The sequence below is a fragment of the Papio anubis genome, chromosome 1, assembly GCF_008728515.1.
Source record: "Papio anubis isolate 15944 chromosome 1, Panubis1.0, whole genome shotgun sequence".
Lineage (NCBI taxonomy): Eukaryota > Metazoa > Chordata > Mammalia > Primates > Cercopithecidae > Papio > Papio anubis.
In genome coordinates, this window is record NC_044976.1 from 133,493,802 (window position 1) to 133,521,370 (window position 27,569).

The 27,569-nt window shown below is 54.6% G+C and overlaps 2 protein-coding genes across 8 annotated transcripts in view; both read right to left on the reverse strand.

Annotated features, from left to right (window-relative positions):
• Positions 1 to 27,569, reverse strand: part of OBSCN (obscurin, cytoskeletal calmodulin and titin-interacting RhoGEF) — a 168,874-nt gene that overhangs the window by 67,154 nt on the left and 74,151 nt on the right. Inside the window, exons 32-50 of one of the 7 annotated variants that reach the window (XM_031655006.1) lie at positions 27,228 to 27,494; positions 25,859 to 26,131; positions 24,779 to 25,045; positions 24,295 to 24,561; positions 21,745 to 22,017; positions 21,059 to 21,325; positions 20,142 to 20,408; positions 19,778 to 20,041; positions 19,211 to 19,474; positions 14,746 to 15,009; positions 13,948 to 14,211; positions 8,268 to 8,531; positions 4,492 to 4,755; positions 3,864 to 4,127; positions 3,046 to 3,309; positions 1,803 to 2,069; positions 1,355 to 1,621; positions 991 to 1,263; positions 131 to 403 (exon numbers count right to left, since the gene is read on the reverse strand). In XM_031655006.1, coding sequence (XP_031510866.1) covers positions 131 to 403; positions 991 to 1,263; positions 1,355 to 1,621; positions 1,803 to 2,069; positions 3,046 to 3,309; positions 3,864 to 4,127; positions 4,492 to 4,755; positions 8,268 to 8,531; positions 13,948 to 14,211; positions 14,746 to 15,009; positions 19,211 to 19,474; positions 19,778 to 20,041; positions 20,142 to 20,408; positions 21,059 to 21,325; positions 21,745 to 22,017; positions 24,295 to 24,561; positions 24,779 to 25,045; positions 25,859 to 26,131; positions 27,228 to 27,494 — 5,073 coding nt within the window. The remainder of the gene's footprint in view (positions 1 to 130; positions 404 to 990; positions 1,264 to 1,354; positions 1,622 to 1,802; positions 2,070 to 3,045; positions 3,310 to 3,863; positions 4,128 to 4,491; positions 4,756 to 8,267; positions 8,532 to 13,947; positions 14,212 to 14,745; positions 15,010 to 19,210; positions 19,475 to 19,777; positions 20,042 to 20,141; positions 20,409 to 21,058; positions 21,326 to 21,744; positions 22,018 to 24,294; positions 24,562 to 24,778; positions 25,046 to 25,858; positions 26,132 to 27,227; positions 27,495 to 27,569) is intronic. The other 6 variants (XM_031655013.1, XM_031655011.1, XM_031655014.1 and 3 more) reach the window with 6 other exon arrangements.
• Positions 15,016 to 17,206, reverse strand: LOC116270255. Its single transcript, XM_031655028.1, has one exon. It carries the CDS (start codon positions 16,269 to 16,271, stop codon positions 15,216 to 15,218), a length of 1,056 nt encoding a protein of 351 aa, XP_031510888.1. The 5' UTR covers positions 16,272 to 17,206; the 3' UTR covers positions 15,016 to 15,215.

Sequence of the window (27,569 nt, forward strand, 5' to 3'; positions counted from 1 at the left end):
GCTCACAGGTCCACCTCCCTGCCAGGCCCCAGCCTCCAAAGGCAGGAACCTTTGCTGTCTGGCTCCATACCCAGCAGGGCCCAGACATTCTAACCCCGTGCAGTCACTGGTGGGGCCTGCCTGTGGCTACCTCTGATGGTGAGCTGGGCGGAGGAAGCACAGTTGCCCAAATGGAAGGAGACAGTGCCAGCATCCTCAGGTGTCACACCCTTCAGTCGCAGTGTGTGGATGCAGCCATCCTGCACAGTCACTTCTGTCACCTCATTGCTTTGCAGTGGCAGGCCTTGTAGGCACCACTGCATGCCTGTGGCTCCAGCCCTGGACACCTCGCAGCTGAACTCAACATCCTCATTGGCCAGCACCTCTGCATCAACCAGCCCCCGCACAATGGTCACCTCAGGCTCTGAGGGGTGGGGCGAGATGGTTCCCTTTACCAGCCAGGTAAAAGAGCCTAGGCCAAGCTCCCATGCCCACTCCTCCAGGAAGTCTTCCTGGGCACCCTCACACTCTTCTGCCATGGCCCATCTGTCCCACATGGCTTTTGTTTCCTGATGTGCTCACAAGCACAGATCCTGCCATGACACTGAGCTCTTTGGGGACAGAACCTGGGCTGGAAGTGTGGGCCAAGAGGGCAGTTGTGTCTGAGGAATGGGAAGGGGTCGTGGGACACCCAACTGCCTGTCAACTCCCACAACGCAGCCAGCCCCATCCTGGCTAGCACAGCAGGGAGGCAAGGCTTGTAGGAGAAATAGGTGGGGGCTCAGCAGTGCACCCTCGCACCGGCCTCAGGGGTGGGCTTGAGGGGCTGCAGCCTGTTTCCTTGCTACCCAGGTTCTCTCGGAGAGCCCTGACAGGGACACTGGGAGGTGCGAGGGTGAGGAGGAAGACAGCGTGAGAGCAGGGGACTCAGGTGCACCCAGAAGGCAACCATAAGTGGGTGGGATGGCAGGGAAGGGCTCACCCTCTCCTCTGGGAGGCCCCACCACTCACCTGTGACCCTGAGGGAGGCAGTGGTTTTCTGGCCACCTGTCACGCAGGCATACTCGCCCGTGTCCTTGGCCTCCAGTTGGTGGATCAGCAGCTCCCGCATGGCCCCCTGGCTCCGCATTTCGTACTTGGGGCCCGCATGCAGCTCCACACCCTCCTTGAGCCATTGCACCGTGGCCCCCGACTCTGCATCGCTCAGCTGACAGCACAGCCGGGCTATGTCACCTGTCTCCTGCTCCAGGCTCTGCAGCCGGGTCTCGAACTTGGGCCTGGGGACTGCGGGGGATGCAGGAAGGGATGCTTAACACTTCTTGCCTGTGACCAAGGGTGAGGGGCTGTGGGAGGCAGGGGTTGGTGAGCAGCTCACCACGGACAGAGAGGCTGGCCATGCTGTGTGTGTGGCCCGTGTCGCACGTGTAGTCACCCGCATCCTCCTGCTCCACTCCGTGTACCAGCAGCTCCGCAGCTGCACCATCCTGCACCATCTGGTACTTGGCACAAGGGAAGAGCTCCAGGGAGCCCTTGCGCCACTCCACGCTTGCACCCGCCCGGCTCAGCTCACAGCGTAAGTGTGCTGTGCCTCCCTCATCCACCTCCTGGGGCTGCAGCTCTTGGAGGAACCGCACAGGGGCAGCTGCAGGGAAGGGAGCAGGGCGTGAGGGCAGGTCCCTGAGGAGCTATAAGGGGGAATGAACAAGTGTGATACAGGGCAAAGTGGGGAGGGGGAACCGCACCAGAGCAGCTACCAGGAAGGAGGCAGGCCCAAAGCACTGGAACTGTGCTATATCCTGGGCCAGGCCAGCCTGGGTTCCCACCTGTGACAGTGAGGGTGGCGCTGGTGGCCTGGGAGCCACAGGTGCAAGTGTATTCTCCAGTGTCTTCACGTCGTAGGCCCCGTAACACCAGCTCCGCAGTGCAGCCCTGAAGCCGTGGCTCCCGGCGCCCATTGGCCCGCAGCTGCAGGCCACCCTTGCTCCAGACCACTGTAGCAGTGGGCTCAGACAGCTCACACTGCAGGGTGGCTGTGGAGCCCTCCTCTGCCTGCAGACTCTGCAGCGGCTCCCGGAACACTGGCTGTGGGGCTGCAAGGGGCAAGGGGCAGGGTCAGCTCCAGATCTACACCAGGCATCGCTCTCCAGGCCGGCAGATGAGGACCTGGGCTCCTCCCAGCTCCCTGGCCTGGCTCCACAGGCGGTGCTGCCTCAGATGGTACCACCAGTCTGTGATTCAGGAGCGAGAAGGCAGTGTGGTGGGAAAGCAGGGAGGGGCTAGATCTACCCAGGGCTTAGGAGGCTGTCCTCTCACCCAGGACCCCACTCCCAACCCCCGCAGAGCCACACCCTCCAGAGCCCAGGGCAAAGATGTGTACTTCAGAACCCAAGGTGAGGCCCTGTACCCCATACCCAAGGGCAGAGCTGAGTCCCCCAGATCCCAGGGCAAGGCCAGGGCCCAGGGCTATAGGTTCCACCTCCCCTCCGTGGGCACCCAAATCCCAGGGCAGGAATGTGTATTCAGACTCCAGAGTGAGGCCATGTCTTCCAGACCCCAGGAGAGGGCCATGTCCCCCAGACTCCAGGGCAGGGACCGGGTTCCCTTAGACCCTCAGGTGTTATGGGGGCTGTTTGCCCCACAAGGCTACACTGAGAACCAGGGCCAGCCTGCAGGGCCCAGGGCTCTAGGTCCTGCCTCCCTTTCCTGGGCACCAAAGGCCTCCCTCCGAGAAGGACATGAGACCCTGTGGCTAAAAGACTTCAGGTCTCAAATGAAGGATGGCAGAAAGTTGGATTGATTAGGTAGTGATGGGAGGCAGGGGGAGAGAGACAAGGTGGGAATTCCTTCCCTACAACCATGACTGGTACACAAGGTCACATGGCTGAAGCTCAGTATAGATACCAGGGCACAGGATAACATTGGAACCCATGAGCAGAGGGGACAGAGGAAACAGCAAGAGGAAGAGGAAAGGAGCATCCACAAGGAGAAGGTGTGCTGTCCCTGTGACTGCACATGGAGGAAAGACACACACCCACATCAGTCCATGTGGCCACATGTGGTCATTACCCTTGACAATGAGAGTGGCTGACGTCTTCTCCTGCCCACATACACATGAGTACTCCCCAGTGTCTGCCACGGACAGGCCATGAATCTGCAGCTCACATCTGGTCCCGTCCTGCCTCAGGCTATATCTGTCCCCATCTCTGAGGGTTTCAGGTCCCTTCCTCCACTCAACAGGGGCCGCCTTGCTCAGCTCACATTGCAGCATAGCTGTGGCCCCTTCTGTGGCCTCTTCATTCTTCAGACCCTTTGTGAACTTGGCAGGCAAGGCTGGGGAGGTCAGAAGATAAGGACACAATCATGCCTCTGAGCCCACAGAAGAGACAGGACACGGATGACAGAAAAGACACAGAACCCAAATGGACATGAGCCACATCGGGATGTACTGAGCACAGGCTGTGCACTGTGGCTTCCCTCAGTCCAGGCTGTACAGCACATGACCATGGCCCCTTCTGTGGCCTCCTCACGCCTAGGTCTTTGTATGAATCTGGCACATACAGAGCTGGAGAGGGTCAATCACACATGAAAATCAGATCATCTGGAGCACTTTGGTGGACAAAATATGAGAGAATGGAGGACAAGACATAGAGCCCAACAGGGCAACATGACTGAACCCATGCTGGTACACAGGTGGGAGCTGGCTAGAGATGCTGTTTTCTCCTGGTTTCTGCCACAGCCCAGGAGGCTGGAAGGGATTCTGTGGAATTATGGGAACAGGATGACATGGACACAGGGAAACGACACGGAATGAGAGGAGACGGAGGGCATGAAATCAGTACTGGCACACTAGAACATGGCTTTGCTTGGCCACATGTGATCTTTACCCCTGATGGTGAGTATGGCTGAGGTCCTCTCCTGCCCACAAATGCACGAGTACTCCCCGGCATCTGCCACAGCCAGGCCACGAATCTGTAGCTCACACCTGGTCCCGTCCTGCCTCAGGCTGTGTCTGTCCCCATCTCGGAGGGTTTCAGGTCCCTTCCTCCACTCCACAGGGGCCGCCTTGTTCAGTTCACACTGCAGTGTGGCTGTGGTCCCTTCTCTGGCCTCCTGGTTTGTCATGTTGTCTATGAATCTGGCTGGCAGGGCTGGGAAGGACCAAGCAGTCACTGAGATCATCAGACTATCTGGACAACTCTGTGGACAGGACACAGACACACACAAGGAGCCACACAAACCACCAAAGGACCATGGCAGAATGAGCAAATGAATGTACGGAAGGCGAGAAAGCACCTGGCCCAAGAGGAACAGAGAACATGCAGGGATGGGGATGAACAGGAGGACATCTCCTGATGAAGAGAAGGGGAGGCAGGAGATGCCCAGAGGACCCCAGTTAGAGGACAGACAACTTCAGGGTTCCCACAGGGATGCCACATTTGGAAGTAGAAAGTGGTGACACAGAGACACATAGATCCCAAGCCGCAAGTCCATGTGACCACACGGGATCTTTACCCCTGACGGTGAGTGTAGCTGAGGTCCTCTCCTGCCCGCATACACACAAATACTCTCCAGTATCCTCCACAGCCAGGCCACGAATCTGCAGCTCACACCTCGTTCCGTCCTGCCTCAGACTGTATCTGTCCCCATCTCTAAGGGTCTCAGACCCCTTCCGCCACTCCACAGGGGCCACCTTGCTCAGCTCACACTGCAGCACAGCCGTGGCCCCTTCTGTGGCTTCGTGATTTCTCACATCTTCTATGAATCTGGCCGGGAGGGCTGGGAAGGACCAAGCAGTCACTGAGATCATCAGAATAACTAGACGATTCTGTGGACAGGACACAGACACACACAAGGAGGCACACAAACCACCACAGGACCATGGCAGAATGAGCAAATGAATGTACAGAGGGTGATAAAGCACATGGCCCAGGAGGAACAGAGAACACAGTCCCCATCTCTGAGGGTCTCAGGTCCCTCCTTCCATTCCACAGGGACCACCTTGCTCAGCTCACACTGTGGTGTGGCTGTGGCCCCTTCTGAGGCCTCCTTGGTCTTCAGATCTTGTGTGAATTGGGCAGGCAGGGGTACGAAGGGTCACATGGACAGAAGCCATCAAGCCCTCGGGAGGATCTGAGGGACACACCTGAACATCCAGGAAGAAAACAGAAGCAGGAAGGCTGGAGGGACTGGGGATGAGGTGGACCAAAGTGCATTTGACAGTGAAGACTTCCTACATTCTGCCTGTGAGGTGCAGATTGGGTGGGAGATGGGCTCCATTCTGGATCTCTTCTCAGAGGGCATCTTGTCCTACCTGTGAACTTTCATTATGGGGAAGCAAGACAGGCTCCTCCAACTTGCAACCCACATATGCAATAATGTGATGGACATCTCTCTATGATGACATAGGAGGCACCTTCAGGTCCCAATATCCACTGATCCCTTGTCATCCCTCACACAAGAGACAGCCTGACCAGACAGGCCTTCCATCCAGCACTGCCCATGCTTAGATATACCTCAGCTCACTGTACAACATCCCAGCCCACACAATGCCCTGCTACCTCCATCTAACATGCTCCTGGACTGACCCTATGAATCCACATTCCCACATATTACCCTGATTCATATCACCTAGATCATGAAGACACCAGATGTGGCCTCGAACCACACCTCTGAAGCTCCAATCTACCATTCTCTCTTGCCTCCTGACTCCAGGCAAGGGGCTCACAAGTTAGCAGAGCAGAGCCTAACCCAATTACATAGCCATAGCCTGCTATGGGTTGTGTTTCTACAGAAGTAAAACGTTGAAGTCCTAACTTCCACTATCAGAATATGACTGTTTTTGAGATAGGGCCTTTAAAGAGGTGATTAACGCTAAATGGGATCACAAGGGTGGCATCTAATCCAATATAAATGCTGTCCTCATAAGAAAAGGAGATTAGGACACAAACACAGAAGGACCAGTGAAGACACAGAGAAAATGGCTGCCTACAAGCCAAGGAGAGAGACCTCAGAAGGAGCCAACCCTACTGACACCTGGAACTCAAACCATCTAGTCTCCAGAATGGTGAGGAAATACATTTCTGTTATTTATACCACCCAGTCTATGATACTTTCTTTATGGCAATCCAAGCAAACAAATTCAGACTTTGGTACCAGGAGTGGGGTGCCAAAGGAACAAAACCTATAAATGTGGACGTGGCTTTAGAACTTCGTAATGGGAGGTAGCTGAAAGATATTTCAGGCGCATGCCAAAAAACAGTGTTTGCAGGCAGCAATTGTTGGTGAAAACATGGGTGTTAAAAGTGATTCTGGTCAAGCCTCAGATGACAATGGGAGACATATTATTAAAAACTGGAGAAAGACTATCATTGTTATACAGTGGCCAAAAACCTGGTCAAATTTTATTCTAGTGTTCTATGGAAGGTAGGACTTGCAAACAACAAAATTGGATATATTTACCTGAGGAAGTTTCTAAGCAAAGAATTGAAACCATAGCCTGGTTTCTGTCTAATATGAAAATGTGAGAGGAGACAGATAAAATTCAAAAAGGATTTGTTAAGCAAAAAGGAACCAGAACTTGAAGATACAGAAAAATTTTCAGGCTATACGTACTGCAAAAAAAAAAAAAAAAAAAATTGAGAAAGCATTATTCTGGGAGAATATCAATGCTGGACAACCATTTGCTAAACAGATCAGGTGTGTGGATGGATCCATTCAGCCTTCTCAGCAGAAGTCAGTAATAAAAATGAGATCATCAAGGAAAGATCTGTGGAAAACTCTTGTCTGGTGGCTTTGATCCACATAGATCGCATGGGACACAGTTTTTGAGACCTTTATACCAGAGGAAATGCTGTGCTAGCTTGAATTGATTGGAACAGAGATGGGACAAAATGAATGAAGGATGTCAGACTTCTGAGAATCCACAGGATGGGCCAATAGAGCTACATGGATATAAACATGATATTCCGCAAGAAAAAGGAATAATGACCCCAAAATTGGTTCAGGGGTTGACAGGAATGGCACTATAACCAGGGGGTAGAGGGCACAGGCTCCAGAAGTAAGGCTGTCTCCTCCTCAGTTACAGAGAGCCAGACACCTCCACTCAGGGCTGAGGGGGTAGAGTTGCAATCCTATTGGGTCCAGAGGACAGGGCATTAATCCAAAGCCTTAAAACCTAATGATATTTGTCCTGCTAGGGTTACATCTTGCTTGGGACCCATGACCCATTTCTCCTTTCCAGTTTTTCCCTGATTAAGAATGTCCATCCTGTGCCTGTCCCACCATTGTGACTTCAAAGCAAATAACTTGTCTGATTTCTCAGCCTCACAGATGAAGAAAAATTTTGCCTCTGGATGAGTCACACTTTGTCTCCCTCACAGTTGACTCAGATTATATTTAGAGGTGATTTGGACTAGTTGATACTGAAATGGGCTAAGATTTGGGACTGTTAGAAAGAAGTAAACATATTTCGCATGTGAGAAAGGCCATGAATTTTGACAATCCACATGGTGGAGTGTTATGGTCTGAATTGCACCTCAGAAAAAATGCATATGTTGAAGTCCTAACCCCCAGTACACTTCAGAATGTCACTGTATTTAAAGACAATCATTGAAAGGTAAAATGAGGTTGTTAGGGTGGTTCCAAATCCAGTATGACTGGTGCTCTTATAAAAAGAGGTTATTAGGACACACATATGCACACAGAGGGACAACCATATGAAGACACGGGGAGAAGACAGCCATCTACAAGAAGAGAGGAGCTGACACTTTGGTCTTGAGATTTCAGCCCACTTCTGAGAAAATAAATCTCTGTTATTTGAGCCACACTGTCTGCAGTGATTTACGTTAGCCTGAGCAGATGAAGACAATACTCCTTTAGAAGCTTAGAATGACCACAAGGATCAATCAAAACACTCACCAGACTGAAGAGGAGCCTGGCCTAAGCCATTGCTATGTCTGTCAAAGGACACATTTCCTGACCTCCGTGCCTGGGGCCCAAGAGCTGGTGGACATCCACAGGCCCTTGCAAGATGGCAGGGGACCCAGACAGCTCTCCTGGACCCTGACACCTGTCTGCTGCTCTCCCTGTCCTGACCCCTGGGGTCTGTATGCCCAGGCCCTAGATTAGGTCATCCAAGTGGGTTCTCAGTGTGCATTTGTCGGATGGACCACACAGATGAGTGACTGAATAAAATATCAACGACATTGAGAGACACTGGGAGAGCACAGACCATGTGGGTTAAGTTGGGGAAGACAAAAGTCATTCAGGTGGTCACATGTGGTCTTTACCCCTGACAGTGAGCGTGGCCGAGGTCCTCTCCTGCTCACATATGCACGAGTATTCTCCAGCATCTGCTACGACCAGGCCATGAATCTGCAGCTGACACCTGGTCCCATCCTGCTTCAGGCTGTATCTGTCCCCATCTCTGAGGGTGTTGGGCCCCTTTCTCCACTCCACGGGGGCCGCCTTTCTTAGCTTACATTGCAGTGTGACTGTAGTCCCTTCTGTGGCCTTCTGACTTCTCATATCCTCTATGAATCTGGCAGGCAGGGCTGAGAAGTACCAAACAGTCACTGATATCATCAGACTGTCTGGAGGATTTTCTGGACAGAACATGGACACCAATAACGAGCCGCACAAGCCACCAAAGGACCACAGCAAGATGAGCAATATACAAACAATGAGAAGGCAAATGGCCCAGGAGGCACAGAGAACACACAGGGACATGCATGAGCAGGACATCTCCTGATGAGAAGGGGAGGCAGGAGAAACCTAGAGGGTCCCAGTTAGAGGACAGACAATCACAGGGTTTCCACAGGAGCTGTGTCACATTTGGAGGCAGAAGGTGGTGACACAGAGAGGTATACACACCAAGCCACAAGCCCACATGGCCACACAGGATCTTTACCCCTGACAGTGAGTGTAGCTGAGGTCCTCTCCTGCCCACACACGCAGGAGTACACCCCGGTATCTGCCATAGCAAGGCTATGAATCTGCAGCTCACACACAGCCCCTTCTTGTCTCAGGCTATATTTGTCCCCATCTCTGAGAGCCTCGAGGCCTTTCCTCCACTCCACAGGGGCTGCCTTGCTCAGCTCACATTGCAGTGTGGCTGTGGCCCCTTCCATGGTCTCTTCATTCCTCAGACACTCTGTGAACTTGGCGGGCAGGGCTGGTAGAGGGATCAGAAAGACATGGACACAATTACACTGAGCACATGAAAAAGACAGGACATGGATGGCACAGAGAAGACACAAACCCCAACTGGACACAGACCACATGCAGGGTATGCCAAGCACAGGCTGTAGATTCCCTCTGTTCAGCCTGGTAACATCACAGTCATGGCCCCTTCGTGGGCTCCTCAGGTCTCAGAGATAACATGAATCTGGCATGCAGGGCCAGAGAGAGTCAGAAAGCACAGAGAACATTAAACTCCTTGGAAAGCGCTGGTAGACAGGACATGACAAGATGAAAGAAAGACACAATCCAATAGGACAGGGCCCACAGTATCACAGGAGTGGGAATCTGGATGTAGATGAGCTTCTTCTGGTTCCTTCAGCAGCCCAGGAAGCTGGAAGGGATAGCATGGCATGATGTGAAGAGTGTGGCAGTCTGGGGGAGACCATGCAATGGGCAGAGATTGACGGCAGGAAGTGAACAACTGGACACCAGAACGCAGATCTGGACACATGGACTTTACCCCTGATGGTGAGCGTGACCGAGGTCCTCTCTTGTCCACATATGCACGAGTATTCCCCAGCATCTGCCACAGACAGGTCATGGATCTGCAGCTCACACTTTGTCCCATCCTGCTTCAGGCTGTATCTGCCCCCATCTCTGAGGGTCTCAGGACCCTTCTTCCATTCCACAGGGGCCACCTTGCTCAGCTCACACTGCAGTGTAGCTGTGGCCCCTTCTGAGGCCTCCTTGGTCTTCAGATCTTGAGTGAATCGTGCAGGCAGGGCTAGGAAGGGTCACATGGACAGAAGCCATCAAATCCACTGGAGGATCTGAGGGACACAACCTGATTATCCAGGAAGGAAACAGAAGTAGATCTCGAGGACATGGGATAAGGTGGACCAAAGACTGTGCGAGACTGAGGTCTTCCTGTGTTCTGCCTGTGAGGTGCAGATTGACTGGGAGATGGGCTCCATCCTGGATCTATTCTCAAAGGACATCTTGTCCTACCCATGTCCTATCATTCTAGGAAGCAAGACAGGCTCCTCCAAATTCCACATATGCAATAATGTGACACATCTCTCTCTTCTCTCTCTCCAGTCTCACAGGAGGCACCTCCTTGTCCTGACACCTGCTTCCCCATTCTCATACAGGAGATACCCATCCCAGGCAGGGCTTCCATCCAGCACTACTTATGCATGGGCATACCTCGGCTCACTGCCAACCATACCAGCCCACACAAGGACCTGCTGTCTCCACCTCACTGCTCCTGTCCTGACTTTACTGGATACACATTGCCTTGGCTCAATCACCAAAACCCCCAACAGACTCCAGATATGGCTTCGACACCACACCTCTGACCCTTCAACCTGCTGTCCTCTCTTGCTTCCTGACTCTAGGTAGAGTGACAGCTCACAAAGTACAATGGAGCAAGCCCCACCCTGGTTACCCCCTGTTACGGTCTGATTGTGTCCCCCTAAATTCATATGTTCAAACCTAACCTCTGGAACCTCAGAGTGTGACTGTATTAAAGATAAGGCCTTTAAAATGGTAACTAAGGTTAAATGAGGTTGTTAGGGTGTGCCCAAATCCAGTATGACTGGTGTCCTTATAAAAAGAGGATATTAGGACACAGAGACACACTGAGGGGTGACCACGCGAAAAAACAGAAGACTGCATCAACAAGCCAAGGAGAGAAGCCTCAGAGGAAGTCAACCTAATAACACTTCACCTCAGACTTCTAGTCAAAAATCTAACAGAAATATTGGTACCAGGAGTAGGGTGCCATTGTAACAATTATCTAAAAATGTGGAAGTGGAAATCTAGATTGCTGTGAACAACCTGTTCATGTAAAGATGGACATTAAAAATGTTTCTGGTCAGACCTTAGATGGAAATAAAGAACAGGTTATTGGAAAGTGGAGGAAAGGTGATCCTCGTTATTACATGGCAAAGAACTTGTCCAAATTGTGTTGTTGTGTGTAGAAGGTAGGACTAAGAAACAATAAAATTTTGCATGTTTAATTGAGGAAATTTCTAAGTAAAGTGTTGAAGGTGCAACCTGTTTTCTCTTTGCTGCTTATTGTAAAGTGCAAGAGGAGGGAAATAAATTGAAGAAGGAATTGTAAATAAAAAAGGAACCAATACTTAAAGCTTTGGAAATTTTTCAGCCTAACCACATGGTAAAAAATGAGAAACTGTGTTCTGAAGAGAACATCAAGGGTGTGGCTAGACAACCATTTGCTAAAGCACCAGGTGTGCAATTTATGGATCCAATTAGTCATCTCAACAGAAGCCAGGAATAGAGATGCAGTTATCTGGAAAAGCCTCTTGTCTGATGGTGTGGACCTCCATGAATTGCATGGGAGGCCAACTCAGTTTTTGATAATCTTATACCAGCAGATTGGAGTGAATTGGATTGAGGTGGGATAAAATGAAGGAAGGCTCTCAGACTTCCGGGATTCACCAGGATGAGCTATTATCACTATATGGCTGCAAACATGTCTTATCCTTCAAAATAAAAGAATGGCCCCAAAGGCATCAGCAGGGCTGTCACTGCCACTAGAGGTCCAGGGATCAGGACCACCTCTTCCCAGAACAGAGGGGGAAGAGGTTGTTACCCAAGGATGAGTGCATAAGATATTACCCAGGTCTGAGAGATTGGGGACAACACTCTGGTTGGCATGGAGGACTGGAATTAAGTCAAAGAGAATTATTTTTCAGGCTTTTAGAAAAAAAGTAGAGATGGGGTCTCACTGTCACCCAGGCTGGAGTGCAGTACAATTATAGCTCACTGCAGCCTCAAACTCCCAGGCTCAAGTGATCTTCATGCCTCAGCCTCCCCAGTAACTGGAACCCCAGGTGTGCACCACCACATCTAATACGTTTTTTTTTTTTTTTTTTTTTAGAAAAAGGGTCTTGCTATATTTTCCAGACTGGTCTAGAATACCTGGCCTCAAGTAATTCTCCTGCCTCGGCCACCCAACGTGCTAGGATTATAAACGTGAGCCACTGTACTGAGTCACCAGCCTTAAAATCTAGTGAAATTTGCTCTGCTAGGTTCAGACCTGCATAAGATCCAAGACCCACTTTTTCTTTCCAACTTCCCCTCTTTTGAACAGGAACGTCTATCCTATGCCTGCACATTGAATTTTTGAAGCACAAAACTTGTCTGGTTTCATGCTTCACAACTGAAGAAGAATTTTGCCTCAGAATGTCATACTTCACCTCCCTCACGCTTGACTTAGATGACATTCAGATGAGATTCTGATTTTGAGTTGATGCTGGAATGGGTTAAGATTACGGGCTGTTAGGAAGGAGTAAATGTATTTTGCATGTTAGAAGGTAATTAATTGTGGGAAGCCAGAGGGCAGAATGTCATGGTCTGAATTGAGTCCCCTCCCCAAATCCGTATGTTGAAATCCTAACTCCTAGTACTTCACAATGTCACAGTACTGAAATAGGATCTTTGAAAGGTAAAATGAGGTTGTTAGGGTGGGCCCAATCCAATATGACCAGAGAGTATCTACAAGCCAAGAAAAGAGGCCTAAGGACAAACCAACTGAGTGACCCCTTGATCTTGGAATTTCAGACTCCAGAAGTCTGAGAAAATAAGTATCTGCTGTGAAGTTACCCAGATGTAGTGCTCTGCTGTGTCCGCCGAGCAGACAAAGGCAGCAGTCCTTCAGGAGCCTGGCATGACCACAAGAACCACTCAAACACTCTCAGCAGATTTAGTGGAGCCTGGCCTGACCACCTCCTCAGTGAGCCCCCAACCCTACTGTGCATGTCCATCAGCAGAATCACAGGCCCTCACCTCTAGGCCTGGGTCCCCAGAGCCCGCACACATGTGCAAGCCCCAGCAAGATGCCAGTGGCCTCAGACAGTTCTCCTGGACCCTGACGTCTGTCTGTGGAGCTCTCCTTTGGGTCCCTGCCCTATTCACTCTTGAAGTCCATATTCCCAGGCCCTAGATTAAGTCATCCAAGTGGGTTCCATGTGCATTTGTGGGATGTATCACACAGGGGAGTGACTGAATGAGTCACTTGAGGCATTGTCTTGAGGCAATGACATCAACAGGCATTGGGAGAGCACAGAACATATGGGTTAGGCGGGAGGAGACAGGAATCACTCAGGTGGCCATATATGGTCTTTACCCCTGATGGTGAGCGTGGCCGAGGTCCTCTCCTGCCCACACACACACACCTAGTACTCCCCAGTTCAAGCACGACAGGCCACTTAATCTGTGCAGCTCACATCTGGTCCCGGGTCTCTGCCTCAGGCTGTATCTGTCCCCATCTCTCAGGGTCTCAGACCCCTTCCTCCACTCCACGGAATCCGCCTTGCTCAGCTCACACTGCAGCACGGCTGTGGCCCCTTCTCTAGCCTCCTGGTTTTTCACGTCTTCTATGAATCTGGCAGGCAGGGCTGGGAAGGACCAAGCAGTCATTGAGATTATTAGACCATCTGGAGGACTCTGTGGACAAGACATGGACACCCACAAAGAGCCACACAAACCATCAAAGGACCACATGTGAAAGAGCAAACAAACGTACACATGGGGAGGAGGCAAATGGCCCCAGAGGAACAGAGAACACACAAGCAAAAGGATATGAGCATGAGGACACCTCCTGGATAAGAAGGGAGGCGGGAGATGCCCAGAGGACCCCAGTTAGAGGACAGACAACCATGGGGTTGCCACAGAACCATGCCACATTCGAAGGCAGAAGGTGGTGACACAGAGATGTGGAGACACTAAGCCATGGTCCACATAGCTACACACGATCTTTACCTCTGACAGTGAGTATGGCTGAGGTCCTCTCCTGCCCACACACACACGAGTACTCGCCGGCATCCACCACAGTCAGGCCACGGATCTGCAGCTCACATCTGGACCCATCCTGCTTCAGGCTGTGTCTGTCCCCATCTCTGAGGCAGTCATGCCCCTTCCTCCACTCCACCGGGGCCACCTTGCTCAGCTCACACCACAGTATGGCCGTGGCCCCTTCTGTGGCCTCTTCATTCCTCAGACCCTCTATGAACTTGGAAGGCAGGGCTGAAGAGGTCAAAAGACACAGATATAATCATATTCTCTGAGCACATGGAAGAGATAGGAATGACATGGATGGCACAGACAAGACACAGAACCCAACTAGGCACAGGCTGCATGGGGGTGTGCTGAGCACAGGCTGTGGACTGGGACTTCTCTTAGTACAGGCTCTACAGCACATGGCCACGGCCCCTCCTGTGGCCTCCTCACATCTCAGCCTTTATAGGAATCTCTGGCACCCAGGCCCAGAGAGGGTCAGAAACACATGAAGAACATCAGGGGACAGAATGTGACAGGATGGAAGACACAGAATCCAACGTGATGATGTTGACAGAGTCTTCAGAGGCACACAGTGGGAGCCGGCTAGAGAGGCTGCTTCCTCCTGCTTCCTACAACAGCCCTGGAGGCTGGAAGAAGCTTGTGCAGTTACACAGGCAGGCACAGACATGGGGAGAGAACGCAGCATGGCAGAGACAGATGGCGTCAAGTCAACATGTGGACACCAGAGCATGGCGCTGCTTGGCCGCGTGTGGCCTTTACCCCTGACGGTGAGCATGGCTGAGGTCCTCTCCTTCCCGCACATGCACAGGTACTCCCCAGCATCCTCTGCCACCAGGCCGCGGATCTGCAGCTCACACCTGGCCCCGTCCTGCATCAGGCTATGTCTGTCTCCATCTCGGAGGGTCTCATGCCCCTTCCACCACTCCACAGGGGCCACCTTGCTCAGCTCACACCGCAGTGTGGCCGTTGCCCCTTCTGTGGCCTCTTCGTTCCTCAGACCCTCTGTGAACTTGATGGGTAGCGCTGGAGGAGGATCAGAATATATGAACACAATCTTGCTCTCTGAGCACATGGAAGATACAGAACATGGATGGCAAAGAGAAGACACAGAACCCATTTGGACACAGGCCACATGTGGGATGTGCTGAGCACAGGCTGTGGACTGGGGCTTCCCATGCTCCAGCCTGTCAGCACTGTAGCTGTGACTCCTTCCATGGCCTCCTGAGTCCTCACACTTTATGTAACTCCGGCTGCCAGAGCCAGAGTATGTCAGACACACACAAGGACCATGAGAGCCTCTGGAGCACTCTGGGGGTAAGGACAGGACAGCGTGAAGGGCAAGGTACAGAAGCCAACAGGACAACATGATGGAGCCCATCCTTGTAGGCACATGGGGTGGAAGCTGGCTGCAAGGCTGGTTTCTCCTGGTTCCCACAATAGCTCTGGAGGCTGGAGGAGATCCTGCAGAGTGATGGGAACAGGGTGGCGCAGATGCAGGGAGAGCACATGGTGTGAGTACAGACAGACGGCATGACATCAATACATGGACACCAGAATATGGCTCTCCTTGGCCACATGTGGCCTTTACCCCTGACAGTGAGCATGGCTGAGGTCCTCTCCTGCTCACACACACACGAGTACTCCCCAGTGTCTACCATGGGCAGGCCACGAATCTGCACTTCACATTTGGTCCCATCCTGCCTCAGGCTGTATCTGTCCCCATCTCTCAGGGTCTCAGACCCCTTCCTCCACTCCACAGGGGCTGCATTGTTCAGCTCACACTGAAGCATGACTGTGGTCCCTTCTCTGGCCTCCTGGTTTTTCACATCTTCTATGAACCTGGCAGGCAGAGCTGGGAAGGACCAAGCAGTCGCTGAGATCATCAGACTGTCTGGAAGACTCTGTGGACGGGACATGGACACCCACAAGGAGCCACACAAACCACCAAAGGACCACACGTGAAGAAGCAAATAAACATTCACATGAGGAGGAAGCAAATGGCCTGGGAAGAACAGAGAACACAAAGGGATCAGCATGAGCATGAGGACACCCCCTGGACAAGAAGGGTAGGCGGGAGACAACCAGAGGACCTCACTTGGAGAAGAGACAACCCCAGGATTGCCACAGGGGCTGTGCCACATTGGAAGATGAGAATGACACGGTGACATGTAGATACCAAGCCACGGGTCCACAAGGCCACACATGATCTTTACCCCTGATGGTGAGCGTGGCTGAGGTCCTATCCTGCCCACACACACACACAAGTACTCCCCGGCATCCGCCATGGCCAGGCCACAGATTTGCAGCTCACACCTGGTCCCCTCCTGCCTCAGGATGTATCTGTCCCCATCTCTGAGGTTCTTGGGCCCCTTCCTCCACTCCACAGGGGCCACTTTGCTCAGTTAACACCACAACATGGCTGTGGCCCCTTCCATAGCCTCTTCATTCCTCAGACCCTCTGTGAACTTGGCCAGCAGGGCTGGGGGATCAGAAAGAGATGGCCACAATCACACCCTCTGAGCCCACAGAAGAGACAGGACATGGACAACACAGAGAAGACAGGGAAGCTATCTGAACACGGGCCACTCCTGGGGTGTGCTGAGTACAAGGTGTGCACTGTGGCTTCCCACGGTCCAGCCCGTTAGCATCACGGTGTGGCCCCTTCTGAGGTGTCCTCAGGCCTCGTACTTTCTATGAACCTGGCTGGTAGGGCCGGAGAGGACACAAAGACCATGAGGCCCTCTGGAGACACCTTGGGACACTCAGCAAGGACACACTCCAACTATGGAGGAAACTAGGAATTAAAGCATGGACACGTGGACATGAAACAGTGCCCTGGAAACAGAGAACAGATTGGCCATGGACACGCAGGGGAAAGCCACCCAGGACACAGAGGAGCTGGAATCCTAGCAGGGACCCCAAGATGATGGCAGACACATGCAGTGGCCACAAGACCCATGACATGGGGAGGAAGAGACAGAACCAAACAGGATCTCCCCATCCCCAAGGTCTTCTGCAGCCCATCCTGGCTCAGATTGAATCTGTCATCATGCTCAAGGGCCCAAGACCAGCCTGGTGGCTCAGTTACACTATACTGTGGCCCAGGCCCCATTCTGTGGCTCCCTATTTTATAGCTCCTTCATAATTTTTTTCTTCTTTTTCAGACAGGGTCTCAGTGTTGCCTAGGCTGGAGTGCAGTGGTGCCATCACAGCTCACTGCAGCCTCAAACTTGTGGCCTCAACCAATCCTCCCACCTCAGCCTCCTGAGTAGCTGGGACCACACGTGTGCACCACCACAACCAGCTAATTTTCATATTTTTTGTAGAAATAGGGTCTCCCTGGGTTGCCCAGGTTGGCCTGGAACTCTTGAGCTCAAATGATCCTCCTGCCTCGGCCTCCTAAAGTGCTGGGATTACAGGTGTGAGCCACCATGCCCAGCCTCATGATCTTGATGAATAGCTGGAGGAAAAAGACACAAAATCAGCTGCCTAAAAATCTCCCACAAAATCATCCAGGCTCCTGCTTCTCATCAGTTCCTGCTGCTCCTGTGGCCAGAGCCCAGGGCAGACAGGGAATAAGGAGCCTGCTGCTGGGAGAAAGGAGGATGCCACCCTCCACCTTGACCATCACCCTGTGTTCATGATGCAAGCAAGAACCCCACGCCAACAGGTGCCTTGGTGCATGGGTCCAGCAGATAAGAAATGACCAAACGAATACATGAAGGAACGGTCCACCCGGACATGCCCTGCAAGCAGGAGATAGCCATGGACCACAGGGACAGACGAGGGCCACTGTCTCCTGTGCACTGAAGCTGGGTGGCTTCCCAGCCCACCAGATGGAGACTGGAGCCTCAGAGTGCCCAGCTGCATCCCCTGGATGCCCCCGGGGAACTGCAGCTCAGAGCATCCTTGGGGCTTCGGGGTCCAGTGGAAACTTCCAGCATGCAAGGGTGCCCTCTAAGGAGGCACAAGAGGGGGTCCAGCAGGGCACCCACCACCTGAAGCTTCCCTGGAACTCGCCCACTTCTGGAAGCAACTGCCTCAGGCAGCCGGCAAGGGTCCACTCTGGTCATCTGCTCTTCAGCCACCCGTCTGAGGAGGCACTGGCATCCAGACAGCCATGCCTGGCCCCCAGAACCTGCCCCTTCACTGGCCTGAGGGATCCCTCCTTGCGGTGTGACAGGAGCCCACCAGAGTCCTGGGCAAGAAAGTCCTCAAGCTTGGGAGAGTCCTTCCCTGCATTCCCTCTAAGGTGCTCGGGCCCTCCACCCGGGCCGGCTTTATCCCATGTGCTTTCCCTGACAGAATCAAGCCAGGCCAAGGCCCCGAGCACCTGCACACGTCGCACCACACCACCAGCCACACTGGGCCATGGGTCCCAGCTCCACAGACACAAGAGGCCAGGTGCAGGGCTCTGTCCCTTCTGCTAACACTGGTGGCTTGAGGCTGGAATCCTCTCCTTGCTGTGACTGAGAGGTTCAGGGCCCAGGGTGAGTTCTGCAGCCTCATGTCCCTAGGGCACCCAGCCACGGCTGAGATCCACTCCCACCCCCCACACATGACGACACCCTAGATCCACTGCAGGCAGGCCACAGGGCTCCGGATGTCCTGTCCTGGTCAAAGCCCCCATCTTGGATCGTCTTGGGCCCCTTCCACCACTCCACACAGCTGCTCTGCTTGGCTGACACATGAAGAGTCACTGCGGCTGCTCCTCCCCACAGTCACCCCCATCACCTCCTCCCCACAGTCACCCCCATCACCTCCCCCCCACAGTCACCCCATCACCTCCCCCCCACAGTCACCCTACCTCTCTCCTCCTCACAATGGACCCTCCCCTCCCTGGCTGTGCACTCCAGCCCACGTGCCATCTCCCCACTCCTTTCTGTGTTCCATTTCTGGGGCTCCTCCTGATTGCCTTCCTGCCTTCCTGGTGTTAACCCTGGAGAAGATCTATGATCTCACTTTTGTAATGATTTTGTTCTCCCCATATCCTCTGTCTCTGCCTACAACCCCACAGGGCTCAAGCAGCCCTCTCTTCTCTGCTGTCTTACTGCTCCTAAGACGGGTAACACGCAGCAGGTGTGAGGAATCCCTACTGAAGGAATGATTCAGGAACCCCACGCAGAAACAGGGAAGGCCATAGCGCAGACATGGGCACACGGCAGGAATATGCATACCCACTCGGACACAGCCACCCATGCACGTGGCCAGAGGCAGTCATTACCCTTCACGGTGAGAGTGGCAGAGGTCCTCTCCTCCCCACACACACAGGAGTACTCCCCAGCATCTGCTACGGCCAGGCCACAGATCTGCAGCTCACACACAGTCCCATCCTGCCTCAGTCTGTGTCTGTCCCCATCTCTGAGGCTCTCACGGCCCTTCCTCCACTCCACGGGGGCCACCTTGCTCAGCTCACACCGCAGTGTGGCTGTGGCTCCTTCTGTGCTCTCTTGGTGTCTCAGTCTTCCTATGAAGTGGGCAGGCATGGCTGGGGAGGGATGGACAGACAGACATGCAGTAGATCAGACTCTGGGAAGCACAGGGGGACAGGCAATGGCGAGATGGAGGATAAGACAGACTCCCACAGGACAGGTCCCAGGGTGCCTCGAGGGTGGGAGTCTGGCTGCAAATGCCAGGTTCTCCTGGTTCCTTCAATAGTCCAGAAAGCTGGAAGGGATTCCGTGATGTGCTGGGAAGGGCATGGCACAGTTGGGGGAGACTGGAATTGGTGCAACTGACAGCAGAGGTAAAGAATTGGACACTGGCCACGACTCTGGACACAGGGTCTTACCCCTGATAGTGAGTGAGGCTGAGGTCCTTTCCTCTCCACACACACACGAGTACTCCCCAGCATCCACCATGGCCAGGCCACGAATCTGCAGCTCACACATGGCCCCGTCCTGCCTCAGGCAGTATCTGTCCCCATCTCTGATGGTCTCGGACCCCTTTCTCCACTCCACGGGGGCCGCCTTGCTCAGCTCACACCGCAGCGTGGCTGTGGCCCCTTCTGTGGCCTCCTTGTTTCTCAGTTTCCCGATGAACTGGGCAGGCAGGGCTGCAGGAAGGTCAGACACAGAGAACATCGTCTTTGCTCCCCTGCATTGGAGGAAGTGGCATCTTTGGGCCACATGGGCAGGGTGAACAGAGATGCTTACCAGTCACCGTGAGGGTGGCAGTAGTAGTCTGGTCCCCGAAGGAGCATGAGTACCGCCCGCTGTCCTGCGGCCGGAGGTTGCGGACCACCAGCTCCAACACAGCACCTTCCTGGCGTAGGCTGTATTTGTCACCTGGCCTCAGGACATTGTCTCCACAGCACCATTCCACGGGCGCAGCCACAGATGACAGCACACAGCGCAGTGTGGCAGCACCACCCTCCCGCACCTCCAGGTCCTTCAGGGCCTCCTGGAACCGCACTGGCCGGGCTGCAGACAGGCACAGGCTCAGCTTGCCCTCCCCCGACTGGTCCACTAGGGGTCCCCTATAGGTGGTGGAGGGCTGGGGACATCAGCTGCAGGGTCCCCCTTCTCCTTTGGGGCCTGTGGCAAGGACCTCGAGACTTCTGGAAAGGGGCAGCTCTGAGGGTGAGGGATAGAAAGGGTGAACCAAGCAGGAGAACAGAAGGGTGGGGTGTCAGGGACCTGTGCCCCCAAATTCACAGTTGGAGGCCCTAGCCCAGACCTCAAAGCGTGGTAGTGATGAGGGAAGTAAGGTCAAATGAGGTCACGGTGGGCCCTAAGCCACTGTGGCTGGCGCCTCCTAAGATGGGAGGTCAGGGACACAGGCATGCACAGAGGGACAGCCCTTCAGGGACGCAGAGGAGACAGCTCTGCAGGGCGGCTCCTGCGGGTGGCAGAGGCCAGAGCGGAAGCCAAGCAGGGTGGATGAGGTGCCAGGGAGAGCCAGGAAGGACACGGGGAGCTGTGGGCACCCCATACAGGATGCACAGGAGCCTGGGTCCTCCCACCTTGGGCTCCTTGTGGGCGCACATGCCCTGCCCTGAAGACGGTGCTGCCTGAGAAGAGAGCTGTAGGCACCTGGCCTGTGGCTAGGCTTTGGGGCTGCTGGGGCTCACCGTGCACCCTGACAATGGAGCTGCTGCAGGCGCCCCCAGTCTCACACTTGTAGCGTCCGCTGTCCTGCAGGGTGGCCCCAGTGATGAGCAACTGGGCTCGGTGGCCCTCGTGGCTCAGCTGATACCGGGCAGATCCCCGCAGGGTCTTCCCATCCTTGGTCCAGCACACAGGGCTGTCGCAGGCACTGGTCTCGCACACCAGGGTCAAGTCCTCACCCTCTGTGATGGTGGCATCTGTGAGCTCCCGGGAGAAGACACTTGGCTTACCTGGGGGACAGAGAGAGAAGCAGGAGCATGTGGGATCCTGTCCTGCTGCTGCTGGAGGGGCCAACAGGGACAAACCCTGGGTCTCACTGCAGACCAGGCAACACCCTGGCTCAGCACCCACCAGTCACCCTCATGCTGGGGCCACGCAACAGGCTGTGGAGGGAACAGGGAAGGCTCTGTGTGGCTCCTGCCCCAGTGGGGATGCAGCCTAGCCAGCGCACACCAAGAACAGTTCTGCAAACCATGCAGAAGCATTCATTCTGAAAGCCCAATTCAGCCTTCCGAGCCCCCACCCCACAGTCAGCCAAGGGTGCTTTCTCTGTGTGCCCAGGGATACTAGGCACATGGCTGAGCTGCCATCTGCCTCTCCACCTGTCTGCAGCTCTGAGCAACATGTGCAACGTGGGCATGTGACCCACCAGTGACCCGCAGGGCGGCTGAGGCCCTCTGGTCACCCGCCTCGAAGTAGATGGTGCCCGAGTCCTTGAGCGCCAGCTGCCGCAGGGTCAGCACGTGGTAGCCCCCAGGCTGGGCCTCGATCTCATTGAGCTCGTTGGCATGCAGGGGTGTCTTATCCAGGAACCAGTGCACAGGCTCGTAGTTGGCCGGGGAGATCCGGCAACGGAAGGTGGCCGAGGAGCCCTCCTGCACATCCACGTCCTCCAGGTCCTCGATGATGTGCACTCTCCGGCCTGCAAAGGCACAGCGTCCTGGGCAGGCTCAGCCAGCAGTGCTCCCCAGGACAGACACTCCCCAGGACAGAGCAAGGTGTCTGTGTTTTAACAAGTTTGCAGGGACAGAACTCCGAAAACAGTAAATGGGTCAGAGTTTGAACGGTCTAGATACTTGTTTGAGGGCCACTCGGAGCCCCAAGTCCACCTCTCTGCACCTTGGAGGTCCTTCTGCAAGGCTTGCTGGGCGAGTCTGCAGCCTGCTGAGAACCCAGGAGAGCACACTTCTGCCCCCTATCCAAGCTGTGCTCCCAGGAGCGGTTGGTTCCCAAACATGCATACACAGCTGTGTGTATCATTACAATTGTGCCATGAAATTAACTCTTGTAGTAACAGATGAAAGAGGAGTGTGAAAAAAAATGGCTATAGTTATGCTGAAATTGAAATCAAATGCTTGGAAGATAAGAAATGTGAATTCCTAGAAACGAGGTTTTTTGGCTGCTGAATTAGGGATGGTAAAAGATGAGCGTTTACGAATATGGAGACAGGTCCTGCATTCAGATTCCTTCTGCATGCATGAGTGTCCTGCAGGCATAGCTCCACCTCAAAGAAGGCAACCCCAACCCGGGCAATCCACGTGGATGAAGAGCTCTCATCAGTGGATGGCACACAAGGAAATGGCTTGGGCCTCTGACCAGGCCAGCCAACATCCTCATACGTTAAACTTTTATTTTATTTTATTTTTTTAGAGATGGAGTCTCACTCTGTCTCCCAGGCTGGAGTGCAGTGGCACGATCTTGGCTCACTGCAACCTCCGCCTCCCGGGTTCAAGCAACGCTCCTGCCTCAGCCTCCTGAGTAGCTGAGATTACAGGCACGTGCTACCATGCCTGGCTAATTTTTGTATTTTTAGTAGAGATGGGGTTTCACCATGTTGGCCAGGCTGGTCTAGAACTCCTGACCTCGTGATCCACCTGCCTCAGCCTCCCAAAGTGCTGGGATTACAGGCGTGAGCCACTGAGCCCGGCCATGTTAAACTTTTAAAGAGCATCTTTTGTTATCTTATGACTCTCACTCTTGATGGCTTTTTAAAAAAATTAACTACGGGTACCAACTTTATTAGATCATGGGGCTTTACTGTGTTAACAGAATGCTTTCACCAGGATCACCAAATCCATTGGAGAGGAAAAATCAGTGATGATTCCTGCTTTACATTACTTCTCATGATCACAACTGGGGCCTTTCAAATACTGAACCCTGTGAACGCCCTGTGGTCAGACCCCAGTAGGGACCCCCTGCAAACTCAGCTCTGGACACACCAGCCCGGGACTTCAGAGCCAAGTGAAGGCTGTGGTGAAGGGGCTGGGCCTCGCCTGCTCTGATCCCAATGTGCCTGACGACCTTGCTCTGGCCATGGACCCACTAAAGCTTCAGTTTTCTTATCTACAGAGTGGGGAGAATGACAGCTGTCACTTTGCCTGCCACTCAAATGTGGAGCCAAACAGTAAGATCAAACAGCCACCTGCTATGATCTGAATGTCCCCCTGGAAACTCATGTTGAAACTTAATCCCAATGTGGTAATATTAAGAGGTGGAGCCTTTACGAGGGGATTGGGTCCAAGGTGGGAATGGATTAATCCATTCATGAATCAGTGGGTTAACAGGTTAATGTGTTAAAGTGCTTTAATGTGAGTGGTGGCTTTAAAAGAAGATGAAGAGAGGCCTGAGTTAGCACACTCAGCCCCCTCCCCATGAGATGCCCTGTGCCACCCCCTGGGGACTCGGCAGAGAGTCCCTGCCAGCAAGAGGGCCCTCACCAGATGTGGCCCCTTGACCTTGAGCCTCCAGAGCTGTAAGAAGTAACTTTATTTCATTTATAAATTACCCAGTTTCAGGTATTCTGTTGTAAACAAGAAAAAGACTAAAATGCCACTGTAACTCTCAATGACAACCCTAATGACCATCAGTTCTTCCCTGGGAGCACCTGAGGCTGCCTGGCACAGCTGAGTCAGGCTGTCCCTCTGGGATAAGGGTGACACGTTGTATGTACAGATACACACTGAGCTCACGCATGGGGGCCAGGCACATAGGGCATGTGGGAGAAATACACAGTGACCAAATCAACACACAAGTAAGTGAGCACCAGCAGCTCATTCACAGCCATGCTGGGGAGCCTCAGTGACCACCCAGCATGGTGCATCCCTCTACCCTTATGATAAGAAACTGAGGCTGGGCCTCTCCACCTCCAAGTCTCCAGTGCCGTTCAAAGCCTAGACCCGAGCACACTTGGGCACCTCACCTTGCACGAGGAGCTGGGCCTGGGACTGGGCCTGGCCGATGTCGCAGGTATAGATGTCGCTGTCTGCCTTCTCCAGGGCACTGATGGTGAGCTGCAGGGCCAGGCCGTCCTGGCTGGGCTGGTGCTTCCTTGAGGCCCGTAGCTCCAAGAGGCCCTTGCGCCAGGTCACTGTGGCCGCGGGGCGCTCCGTCTTGCACGTGAATACAGCTGTGCCTTTCTCCTCCACCTGCAGGTTGGTCAGCTCCTCTGTGAAGCAGTTTGCTTTTTCTGGGGCAGGGAGACGGAGGCAGAATAGGTGGGGCATTAGGCCTGCACAGACCCCAGGCTAGCCCTGTTATCTTCCAGGCCTGGCTGGGGAAGCTCTGGGACCTGGGTGAGCCCTTTCACTTGGGACAGAGGAGCTCAGGCTCCAGGGGTGGCCCTGTGCCCCGCTAGGGTAGAGACGCCACTCCAGGGCCACGCGTGGGGCTCCTGCAGCATTTACCTTCCACACAGAGGCTGGCTGTGCTCTTGGAAGCCTCCACCTCACACGTGTACTCGCCCACGTCCTTGAGCGAGGCCCCGCGGATGACCAACACAGCCATCGTGCCCTCACAGACCACATCGTACTTCTGGCTCTTGCGGATGGCCTTCCCATCCTTCAGCCAGCGCACAGGCGTGCCCGCCCGTGACAGCTCACAGCGCAGCTCCACGTCCTCCCCTGGCGCCACCCGCTGGTCTTCCAGGGGCTTCATGATGGCTGCCGGCCTCTCTGAAGAGAGCAGAGACAGCTGCCCTTGAAGCACAGCCAGGGCCACGGAGCCAGCCACAGATGACTGCAGTCACGGCCCCAGCCACCATCCTGGCTATAGCCATAGCTCTACGCACAGACCCAGCCAAAACCCTACCACCTTCACCATGACCAGGATTGGGGCAAGGACAAGTGTTTGAGAACACTGATTCTCTGGTGACCAAGACAACAGAACCTGCAACCCCCAAACTCTGGGACCTCGGCCCTCAGGAGCTTCAGAGACCTGGAATGTTAGTGTCCCCACTGTCACCAGGGTGGGACTCAGGAGGCAGGAAGATCAACAACTACAGAATTTTATCCTCTGGCATCTTTCAGGCCCACGCTGGCATCCTCTGAGCGTGCCCCACCAAACTGCACCAAGTGTGCTCGTCAGGGGCGCGAACTCGGGCGCTGGCGGTGATGTCAGCAGAGCAGAGTGGCTGGGCCCTCAGGCCAGTGCTGCCAGACTGGCCCTGTGAGCCACAGCTCTGGGAGCTACCAAGTGCTCAGGGCACTCAGAACACAGATTGGAAAAGAATCCAGGCCTGTATCAGAGCTCAGAGAAGAACGCAACCCCACTTCCACATGAGAACTGCCCCCAGCATCCAGCAGGTGCCTCAGGCCCTGTGGCTCCTAGAAGGGGTGCTCTGCAGCAGCTGGGGGAAGCAGGCCCCAAAAGCACCCCCACCGGCTTCTGCAGCCAGTGGGGCCCAGCTCCTGGACTCCTGGGGACAGGCCCAGGGTCCCCACTCCTCAGCCCAGGTGATAAGCCCCCGTCCGGCAGGCCCTGCCCACCTTTGACAATGAGTGAGGCCTTGGAGGTGAGGCTCCGCACAGAGAAGACCACCTCCCCAGCATCACTCGGCGCAGCCTCCCGGACCACTAGGATGTATTTTCGGCCCTGACGTGTGGCCTGGAAGCGGCTGGAGCTGCCCACCGTCTTCCCACCGACTGTCCACATGGCTGGGTCGCTGGCACTCTCATGGGACAGGACGCACTCAAAGCTGCAGCTCTCCCCCTCCAGCACCTCCACTGTCTTCAGCCTCTTGGTGATGCCCACGTGCAGATCTGTGGGCCATCGGAGACTGTCAGGCCAGGCAAGAGGACAGCACTGCCCTGGGCCAGACATAGGAAGGGCCAGACCCTGGGAGGGATCAGATCCCAAGGGACCAGACCCTGGGAGGGATCAGAGCCCACAGGGACCAGACCCCAGGAGGAGCTGGATCTCTTAGAGGGACCAGACCCCACAGGGACCAAACCCTGGGAGGTGTCAGACCCTGGGAGAGGCCAGGCCCTGTGGGGGCAGGGTGCCACGTTGCACCAGCCAATGAGTAGACACCCCTCTGCTGGAGCTGGCTGTCCCCTGGCATTTGCATAACCAACAACTCTGAGCTCCAATCAGGGTAGCAGGGAGAGGGAGGACCCATGGTCATCACAGGGAGGAGAGGAGGCACAGGACCCCATAGTCCCAGCTCCAGGACAAACTCACGACGCCTCCTGCCCCTTCCCCATCTCGTTACAAGACTGTCAAGGACCAGCAAACAGGCTGGTTACGCCGCCTGTCACCCACACCAGGATGCCACTGGGACTGTGCATACACACACAGGGGGCCAGGTAGCCACCCTGCAGTTGAGGGAACTGCCCCTGAAAAACAGGACAGACTCCAGGGCATGCACACCCCCAGTGCTGCAGGGCTGGATTCAGGGATGGCTCTACCCTGTCAGCCCAGTGGCCCTGGGGCCTTGCTGGGGCCCCATGAAGGACAGAGACATGGCCTACTCACAGCCCCTGCCTGGCATCTCGGCTTCTCCCTGGCCATCCCCATTGGTGTCCCACACTGGCCTGGTGGCTTCTGTGCAGACACATCCCTTGGTACAGGGCAACATCCCCGGGCTATGTCGGGACCACCAGGCAGGGACAGCACAGCCTCCAACCCTGGCTCCAGGACCCATCGTCCCCAGGTCCACCTGCCTGCACCCAGGCCTCACAGGACCATGTCAAGTCATGGCTCCTCTAGAAGGCTCCCCTGACCTCCCCGGCTCAGCAGAGCAGCCCTTCAATCTCAGAGAATGACGTGGGCCACCCAGGTAGTGGCCAGCCCCACATCCATGCCCATCCAGCACACCTCCCTTCCCCGAGCTCCGCCAGGCCCACAGCCACACACCGTGCACGCTGACCCGGGCCTGGGTCTCCTCGGAGCCCACGTGGCAGGTGTACAGGCCGGCGTCCTCGGGGCTCAGGTCATGCACCACGAGCCCCCGCGTGCCCACCGTGTGCAGGAAGTCATACTTGTCGCTGGGGCCCAGCTGCACGCCATCTTTGCGCCACACCACATGGGCCTCGGGGTCAGAGACCTCACACTGCAGGGCCAGGGTGCCATGCTCCTCTGCGGACAGGTCATCCAGCCCCTTCAAGAACACCACCGGCTTCACTGCAGGAGGGGTAGGAGGGTGAGGGGAGCCCAGCACCTGTCCCATCCCTAGTGGGGAGCCCTGAAGACTGGTGG

Excerpts from the sequence above, each read along its gene's own strand:
- LOC116270255 (XM_031655028.1), bottom strand. The coding sequence starts at position 16,271 with ATGGCGGATGCCGGGGAGTACTTGTGTGTGTGTGTGGGCAGGATAGGA.